Below are 10,000 nucleotides of genomic sequence, written 5' to 3'. Positions count from 1 at the left end.
GTTGATTTTCTATTCTTGACTCTGCTTTCACAGGCCCACTTTCTATTAGTCCATTAGGATCGTCCCCAGACATTAATATCATCCCTGTGAGCAAGTCATGCCTGTATATTTCTGACTGCCCTAACTCATGATAACTATCTGCTAGCTTTCCTGTTCCTTGCTCTTCCCGATTAGGTAGTGGACTAGCATCTTTCAAATGCTCTTCTATGTTATCCCCTGCAACATTACAAACTGAAGTTACCTACTGTATAACATACATTTCACCTGTAGACATACAAACAAAACAGCATATCCAGGGCGCGACGAAAGTGCTGTCCGAATTAGCCCAGAGCTAATGGAATGACTTGTCGGGCCAGCGTTTTCTTATCGTAGCTTGCCCGATGGGCAAGCACCGTTGGTTCCCCTTTTCTGATGATAAATTGAGCTTTTATACCAAAAAGTGTGTAGCAGAAAGCTCCTGAGAGAAAATGATAATGTTATGAGGCCAAATTATCGTAGCGTGACAACGTTTTGCACCGCGTCCGTAAATAACGTCATGACTTTTTCTGCTTACAAAAGCGGCCGAAATATATTTTATAAACAATTTAATTTCGGGCTACCTCCTCAGACCTTCGGGCTAGTAACTACAAGTAACAGCTTGCCCGAAGGGCAACCTCATCTTTTCATTTTCGTCTCACCCTGATATCCAGTATAAAATTCCCCATAATTTACTTTCAACCGACAAAATTTAAACTGTTATAGTTAGGGTCAGATTTGCGAATACTTTGCTAGGAAATCAGAGTTGTGACAAATGTCCTTAAGTTTCTTCCTTTCTTTATTTCTTTTTCTGCTCAATCCCTTGAGAGTTCATACCACTTGCACGAATTTCCAACTTAAGCTCTTCAACTGTAAATTTTTAACCACAAATTAATCCAGAGCTACATCTTCCGTTGAGCACCTGGTATTATCGCAATGAGACCAAGATTGTTCTGGATGATGTTTGCAACTCACACACAGAAATGACTTCCTCGTCAGATTCCTGTCCTTCTCTGTCCTGCAGCACGAATTCTGAGAATTCATTTTCCACATCAAAACTTGGACAAAAGTTGGCTAAACTTCCTGCCTTTTGCTGCTGTTCAAAAATATTCCAAGCTGCCTTTCTAGCTAAAAGGAAGTGATACACTGAACAACCTATGACAATCAGCTTCTGTACTATTTTTGTACCTACTACATGTATTATAATAATACAGTCTTAGGTCAATTGGTACATGTAGCCTTAGAAATTGGTATTATGTCCAGGTATTATCTCAGATTGTATAAATGAACAGCTTTTGAAATTCGAATCATGCTCTGCAACTTAATAAAAGACTAATTTGTAAATTACATAATTTATTAAATTTAAGTACCAATCACCACCAAAAACTTTAACACTAAATTATTTTCTTCAGCTGTGATATTACACTACAGTGTAAATCGCTTCTTCAAAGTCCCTGCTCTATAGGCTATTCAAAACGTGGAAAACAACCACTTTAATTTTATCTCCAAAGGATCACAGAAGGTGAATACCGGTAGGTTCAATACTGCAGTGACATCACAAACTATTTATTTTAATCACTTTGAGACCATTCTTTAATTTCAAAGCAGCTTTGCAAAGTAGTTTGTGATCAGTCCACCCAGCATTCAAACCATTTCCCTTTCCCTAGCTGCACAGTCATGGATCAAACTAGAGCAAGTTATCCCTTATTTTAAAGGTACAATGTATAATTGTAGGAATTGAGTTTACAAGGAAAGGTTAATTGAAGTAAAAAACATGTATGTTTGGCACAAGTGCAGAAAATAAATTTATTGTTGGGGAAGAAAATTTAAATTTTGTTGAGGTTGGAGGTATTTAAAGAGATACCTAATAAAACACATAACAACATAATTATTATTTACCTTGAAATTCTGTTTCAGGTTCTTTAACCTGCTCTAGTTTCACAATTGCCCTTATCACACCGCAACTGGAAGTAAAACCTTCATCCTCCAAAAGTTGAGTTAACTTGATATTGGTCTCAAACTGGTAGAGATTGCTGGAATCTCTATCAGATGGGGTTTTCCGTCGCATTGCAGAAAAGAGAGTTGCCTTTCTTGGAAATACATCAAATACTGCCTCACCATACTTGGTTTCTTCGTCCATGGGATTCTCAGGCACACTAAATGCCTCCAAAACAAGTTGAACATTTCCTTCAGTACTCTCTAACAATTTAGTAAAGAATAACAAACCGACAGTTAAGCGATAACCGACATGTTAAGCTACAACATTTACGATAATTGACAATATACGTGAAATCATTGCAAGGGCAAGTGAAGAGTATATTAAAATCTAGAATTAATAATAATAATAATAATAATAATAATAATAATTATTATTATTATTATTATTATTATTATTATTATTATTATTATCATTATTATTATTATCATCAATATTATTACAATTCTTCAAAGCCAACAAAAGATTAGTGCAAAAATTATTCAAAATTTAACATTTTCTTTCGTCAACATATTTTCCAAGATCTACAATGACAAAGGGGACATCTTTTTTGAGTGGATGTCATCATGTAGGGGTTGGTTAACAATAATTATTATTGACCCCTGAACTACCTCCCACACATTGACAAGTAAAATAATGCCTGGTGTTAGATAGCCTCCCACGCAGACACTCTTACGGCTTCGTCAAGCATTCCTCCCACATGAACTTCTGCTGAAATGAGCCACACATTCCTTTGCCATTGTTAAGTAACTGTCATTTGGAAATCGTGTACACGTGGGTTACGTACATTGTAGGAACCAATCGGTGCTGTGTACTGTAGATTGCTCCCCTGGGAGAATCAATGCATCAACTTCTTCTTTGAATGAATTATGAAAGAGATGATGCCTTTCCAAAATGTTCCTCAGAAACATTAATTTTGTTTCCTCACTGTGGTATACATTGTACATTTGCACTCTCGTGATTCAAAATGCGAGTGCTTAGGAAGGGTATGGTGTCATTTCATCTAAATATTAATTAATTGAAAGTGCCATGAACTTTATATATAAATACGAATAAAAATATTAAAGTATTGCAAGTGTATTATTTAATTTTAATTAATTTTTGAACTGCACGAGAACCTTCAAGAGCAATGAACGCAACTACATGTAGGACAGTAGCGAAAAGAAAGCTTGAAAAAAATCCACTACATTTAAGCTTGAACTTTTCAGGCTGCTTTTGGCAATGGTTGTCTCTAAAAATTGACTTAATGTTTTTGTGTTGCGAACTGATTGTTTGTTAAGTCAGTGTTTCTTCGACTTGAAAAATAAAAGCAAACCTCAAATCAGTTCAACCAAAGGACTACAAGAAATGGGGTCATTTGAACGAAATGACTCCACTGAAATAGCGCAGAAAGAAATGTAAATTAATATGACCTCACTCCCAAGCGAACGCCACAAGTACGTAGGTTTGAAATGCACGGGAGCAAAGTTTTTCAGCCATACTTAACGAATTAGAACTACTGTACTCATTCTGTGACGAGCCATAAAAATCTAAGCCGAAGCATGAAATTTATACACTACAGTTTCCCTTTGATAAGAATTTAAGCCAGTGATTTTAAATTAATGCACTTGGAACACATGAAGCCCATTCTCTTGCAGTGACCATATTTCTCAGGGTCCAAAGTGCACTTCCAGAATCAGGCAGCAGCCCAGTCAAAACGATTTTGAGTATTAGGCAAGATGGTTTGAGTAGCAGGCATCTGACCCTTGCCCGATAAGGGGGTCCAGGCCATGCTCCCCTGAAATATCTGAAAATTCGACTTCAAATGGTTGGATCTGGCACATTTTAGGAGAAAACTGGGCCCCTCTTTTTAGCTTACTCATAACAGTCTACTCAAGAGCTTTTTTCCTCAAATGCCAGTTATTTTCCAAGTTGTTTTCAATCAGTAGCTTGATCGGGAAAGTCCTTGTGACATCGACAATGTTAATCAAACTCTTCAAATCGTCAGAAATACATTGCATAAATGCAAAACTATTAATAGGTTTCCAAGTCAACAGAACTGAGATCTTACGAAAATTTTAGAAATTTTCCGAGAAGGCAGTGAAACTGCTTTGACTGCTGACAGTTTATGTGGCTCATTTTCCCACGTCATGTTTAAGGCTTTTCTGGTCCAGTAACCCTGCCGTTCCGCATTTGTTTCCAAATTTTTCTCGAATTTTTAGCTTTATTCACCATAAGAAATGTCGATATACATTTTTTGGTTTATACTACCGGTATTAATTTTGGTCTTGTGGAGACCTCACATTAATTTCTTATCGATGAAATTTTGTAGATGGCAGATATTCGTTGTTGGCGGCAAAATCGCCACCTGCCGGCACATTTTGACTGGGCTGTGGAAGTCCGTTGTGATTGGTCTACTTATTAAAATTCCGGCTCATTTCAGCAGGTGCTCATGGGGGAGGAATGCATGGCAAAGCCCTAATAAGAGTGTCGGCGTGGGAGGCTAGGTGTTAGACAGAGTAAAATCTATTATAAATTAAAGTCTTGCTCCTTGGAGTCAATGGGTTAAGTGTGCTTTTTATCATAAAGCAACAACCCACATGACATTAGTCCGATATTGTTCTATTTGCAGCATATTGACATCATTTTTTAATAGTCCAACAAAAAAACAGCGGATGGAGGACTTGTTGATGTGAATTGCTAACGAACTGGTTAAAATTAGGTTGAGGAGTTAAGCCAACAAAAAAACTGCTGCTAAACAAACTTTGAGCAAATGAAAGGAATAAGTGATATGATTGTACACATTCACCACCCTTGATGAAAAGAAACTCAATAGCCTGAGAAGGCTTGAAGGTTGCAGCATTACTGTACCAACCTGGTGGCATCCAAAAGGAGATCATTGGGTCAATGAATGTTTTAAGTGTTTCTGGATCACCATCCTCCAGACATGTCTCAGTTGTAAACTTGTGACCATCCAATGCATTTTGAGAATTTCCAATATACAGTTTAACTTTTGAAGGATTCACCAGATCTCCCACAATTCTCAGTATAAGAAAGTAACGTCCAGGGGTCAAAAAATGTACACTCAAGATTTCAATGGTGAATTGTAAGGGAAGGTCATCATTGGCTTCCATCCTGCAGGAACTATCAGAAATTAAAACTTTAAATTTGCACTAATAATTCCCAAAATCAATTGAAAGACCTAATCTTTTTGAAATAGGAAAATCACAGTTGTCTTTTCTGGACCAGGAAATTACTTACGGTACATGTAGATTCTCAAGAAGTGGTCCCCATATCACAGGTGTAGCCCCGTAAACCCATACAGCGACCAAATGTTACTTGTATCCTAAATGCAACTGCACACTTTAATTACGTACAGAGCTCTGTATTTACAAATGGACTGAGACTAGTAGTTAACCTGCTATATAGATCACATAGACCCTATGCAAAAATGGCTGCCTTTAAATTATTGTTTTGTTCATATTCAAAATAGCCCAACTAATCTCGTTTTTGAGACAAAAATTCTAAAGAATTTGTTATCCCGAACGAGGTTAGTTGGACTATCTTGAAAAAGAACAAAAGAATAATTTAAAGGCAGCCATTTTTGCATAGGGTCTATACTTATTTCACAAATCAGATTACAGTTCCAAAAAATATATATTATTATTTTGAACCGTAATTTGATTTGTGTAATAACATTTTCCACTTAATGTAAGCTTATTGAGGGGAATGAATAGGGGTCAGCGAATCGGCCGATCCGTGTTAATTTTTCGCAAAATCCACCAATCTGCCGATATTTTTGCAAAAATCCGAATCCACAGTACTGTTAGAGAAGTGAACTTAACTGACGTTAAAGAAATACCTGTCATGAAATTAGCCTACTGTTTATCCGCACTTGGGGCCCAAATCGCGTAGTTGTTCCTAACAAGAACATGGACCGTCTATCGAATTCTGAAAATTATGTCAGTTTCCGTCTCCTCCTCGTCTCTGAGAGCTGCTGTCATATTCAGTCACCTCATCATCAGCATCACCTGCATCTCTGTAACCACTGGGCATATAATCTAAACGCTTCCCCCTACTTGCCGTACTTGCAGGACTTTCAGCAACTCCGGATACATCCACTATCTCTGAGATATGCAGATGCCTCTGGTAAATAATATTCGGAATAGTTCCATGTTGTGCCATCGTTGTTTCCTGACGATCAATTTTGTTCTGTCTGACTGCAGCTCCATATGCACGTGCTCGCGTAGTTGCTGAAATCTACGCAGCACCGAAACTTGATGCTTTTGGCAATTTGTCGGTAAAAAAATGATGCAATCGATGGTCTTTGTCTCAATGACCTCAAAGACCTGACCCTCCATGTTGACCGTGCCAATGGTACACGTGGTGAGGGTCTGGTGGGGACAATGGCTTTTTGTCTGGCAGGAAGCCGAAATCCTGGGGTCCTAGAGTTTTCTGGAGTCCGATTACATTGAAGGTCAAAGATGTGTTACATTATCAGGTACACGCGCCCCTCAACGACTTTTTTCACATTTGGAAAGTAAAATTTCGGTGGACTTCGATCAAATGTTTCCATGATGATGCTCCTGTTCTCTTGGCGGCTGTTGAATTTGTCATGGAAACATTTGATTGATGTCCACCTAAATGTTATTTTGGAATATGAAAAAATGTCGATGAAGGGCGCGTGTTCCTGATAACCGCTCTTAGTAATATGTAGTCTAGTTCTAGGTCTGGCCAAAAAAATTAATTGAAACAGACAGCCAAGTTAATTTCCGCGATCCACACTTAAAAACAAACAAAATCCATAATCCACGCTGAAATATTGAAGAAATTCGGGATCCGCTCAGCGTTCAATATCCACCCATCCACAAAATGTGCCCTCAAACTCCGAAATCCGAGTAGTTTTTTCAGCCAAATCCGCCGATCCGCGAACCCATTCACCCCTCTCCTTATTAATCACCACTTGAATTATGAATGTTACCTTTCCTCTTACATCGGCATGGGGAACAATTATTAAGAGGGGCAATCATTTTAAATGTCTCCTGAAACTGTACTACTAAATATCGTTGTTTACACTCCAATCCCGCGGTTAAGTGATCATGAGATAAAACCGCGAAACATGATAACCGAGTTCATGCCCGCCAAAAGAGTCGCAAAGTTTTTTGAAAAGAAAATTTTGAAATGTATGACAAATGGCCCGGTCAGGCAGATTATTTTTGCAGTTGTGGGCTGAAATGACGAAGTCAAAATGTTCATTTGTTGACATAATACGAACTAGCAAATACAGCTGTCAACCATGATTTTAGTCTATCATTTGATCTACTCACCTGTACTTTTCTATCTCCTCTTAATAACTAGGTCACATCTTCAGGAAATGAGAATATCTGATTCATGTTTGCTTTTTGTCTTGCAGGTGATCGCTGGAAAAATTTAATTAGCAACCAAGTTGCAGCAGCTGCTTTCCGCCATACTTTGATTTGCATTGGACCATTTGACCTGGGGTCGAGTTGGTTTTGTAGCGCGAGTTGATCGCGGGAGGTCTGAGTATGAGCGGCAGTCACCGCCAAAAATACGAAGTATGTCAAAAGGACAAGGATCTCATGGATATACACACCAACCATAACTCTAAAAAAATAACCATTCTAAACCAGTTTCTAGACCTAAATATTGCTATAGCAATAACATAAACGAAAGTTTAGACCTAATCACTGAAATGGGCACTTCGATTTAATATGTAAAATGAGAGTTTAACCTAGGGGACTAGCCTCATGGTGGGTATATCCATGAGATCTTTTCCGTCAAAAGGAATATAGCAACGTCAATCTCAAAGGAGACCAACCAAGGATCTATCTACTATCTATCTATCTATCTATCTACCGTTTATTTGCCTCCATCACAATAACTGATGATTCTTGCAAAATATTGGAAACGGCCAGTGGTCGATTTATAAATAAATAGATAAATAAATAAATAAATACATCAATAGATTAAAGTAATTATAAATAATAGTATGAATTAAATTAAAGGCAGTTTGTGAATGACATCAGAGAAGAGGCATAATTTTACTGTCTCATTTGGCAAAGCGTACGTTCCACTTGATTATTGCTCTTGGAAAGTAGGAGAATTTATAATAATTAGTAAAAGCGAAATTATGAGACCTCATAAGCTTGGTTGTTGACATGACGGCTAACTCGGCCCAGTGGCTTCAGATATTTTGCAGTGTCTATTCCAGTTTGGTCATTGTGGATTTTATAGAACATGACTAGTCTATCCTTTTTCCGCCTTTCTTCAAGGGTGTGCCATTGTAATTCCTGTAGCATCTCATTAACACTTGATACGTAATTGTACCGGTTTAAAACATACCGAGCTGCACGTCTCTGTACCATTTCCAGTTTTTTTACATTTTCTTTGGTAAAGGGATCCCATACTGCTGAACAGTATTCGAGTAGTGGTCGAACCAGGGTCTTGAGGATTATTCTTAATTGTCACTTTCTTCCAAGTAAAGTATTATCGTTCATTTTGGACACTGAAAGCTTGATAGAGATCATGGGAAATGAACATATTTCTTTTAAAAGCAGATCAATCCCAATGTCTGGACTCACAGGACTCGAACCTGGAAACGTGTAATGAAATGCAACAAGAAAATTAGGGGTAACCACGCATTTTTCAAAGATAATTAATCAACAATATTTGTAACGTATTTGCGCTACGTTCAATTATTCTATTGCACTGGTGGCTGCGATGCAACTAGCATCCCATCCAGGGGGGAGTAGAAATATTCCTTGTTGCTTCAATTATGCTACAGAAACCAGGGATAAGTAAGTGCCAGCCTGGTGGGCCTTCTAGGCTCCTAGCGGACTTTAGCTTTACCTTACTTGTGGCTGCAAAAATAAATTGCAAAAGAAAAGTGACACCGATTTCAGCGGCCGCTTGTGATCAAAGTTACCTTGCATGTTACCACAACCAGCCCAAGCTCGGTTAGTATTATAAGAACCATAAAAAAGAGTGGCAAGAAACTTCTCAAACTCATTTATAATTCAAAAGTCAAAAAACAAAAGAAGTTTGGATATGTGGTCTTAATTAAGTTATTATATAATTATAATTAATTATGTTAAACATAAAGTTTTACCAACTTTGACCCCAAGCATCTACTTGCCAATGAAAGAGTGTTTCACCAGATATCCACACACCAAGAAGTGAGTTTTTTAAACCGATTTCAAGGTGTTTGATTATTCGATGAAACACTCCTTCTTGTGTTTGACATATTACCGGTACATCCAACTCTCAGCCACAAGTTCTTACTGACAGTAAAAGTTGAATTACAGCATCCCTTGATAATGAAAAATGAAAGTGAACTTATTTTAGTGTCAACTTTATTTGCCACTGAAACACTACTTGGGGACGCTGTACAAAAATCAAATCAACTGTTATCGAATTGCAGGTTGGGTTTTGAGTACAGAGGAAACCTGAGTACCCAGAGAAAAACTTGTCAAAGCAGAGTAGAGAACCAACAAACTCAACCCACCTGTGACTCAGAGTCTAGGAATTGAACCCGGGCTACGTTGGTGGGAGGTTAGTGCTCCGCTCTCACCACTACGCAATCCCTCTCCCCTTGATAAACCCTGATTTTCTCCCAACGAACATTATTTTTAATAGGAAATCGTTACATGATAAAATGTAAGAAAATGAGGGCCGTCACAAGGTATCACACACCAAGGGCATTACTAAACCACAAAACACTGAAACACCGAAACAGCAAAACGAAGCACCAAAGCAACATGCATGACCCTACCATTCATTGAATACTAACCGACAAAGGTTGGATTTGAGATTAAATATCGTTTTAGGCCTAATTAGACCTAAAATGTTATTGCTCCTAATTCATTAAGATTAAGATTAGGATTCAGATTAAGACTGAGATTAGGAGCAATAATCTTTTAGGCCTCAAAATGATATTTAATCTCAAATCAACCTTTGTCGGTTAGCATTCAATGTATGGTGGGGTACATC

At 37.8% G+C, this 10,000-nt stretch overlaps 1 protein-coding gene across 2 annotated transcripts in view; it reads right to left on the bottom strand.

Moving 5' to 3' along the window:
- LOC137969551 (coiled-coil domain-containing protein 33-like) overlaps window positions 1-7,614 on the bottom strand; it is a 40,246-nt gene extending 32,632 nt beyond the window's left edge. The window contains exons 1-4 of one of the 2 annotated variants that reach the window (XM_068815852.1): window positions 7,318-7,614; window positions 5,252-5,336; window positions 4,866-5,134; window positions 1,915-2,214 (exon numbers count right to left, since the gene is read on the bottom strand). In XM_068815852.1, coding sequence (XP_068671953.1) covers window positions 1,915-2,214; window positions 4,866-5,124 — 559 coding nt within the window. In that variant the 5' untranslated portion in view covers window positions 5,125-5,134; window positions 5,252-5,336; window positions 7,318-7,614. The remainder of the gene's footprint in view (window positions 1-1,914; window positions 2,215-4,865; window positions 5,135-5,251; window positions 5,337-7,317) is intronic. The other variant, XM_068815851.1, reaches the window with a different exon arrangement.
- Between the last annotated feature and the right edge of the window lie 2,386 nt (window positions 7,615-10,000).

Source organism: Montipora foliosa, chromosome 9, assembly GCF_036669935.1.
Source record: "Montipora foliosa isolate CH-2021 chromosome 9, ASM3666993v2, whole genome shotgun sequence".
NCBI classification, from domain to species: Eukaryota; Metazoa; Cnidaria; class Anthozoa; order Scleractinia; family Acroporidae; genus Montipora; species Montipora foliosa.
The sequence above is the reverse complement of the archived record's forward strand: the minus strand, read 5'-3'. Positions and strand labels throughout refer to the sequence as shown.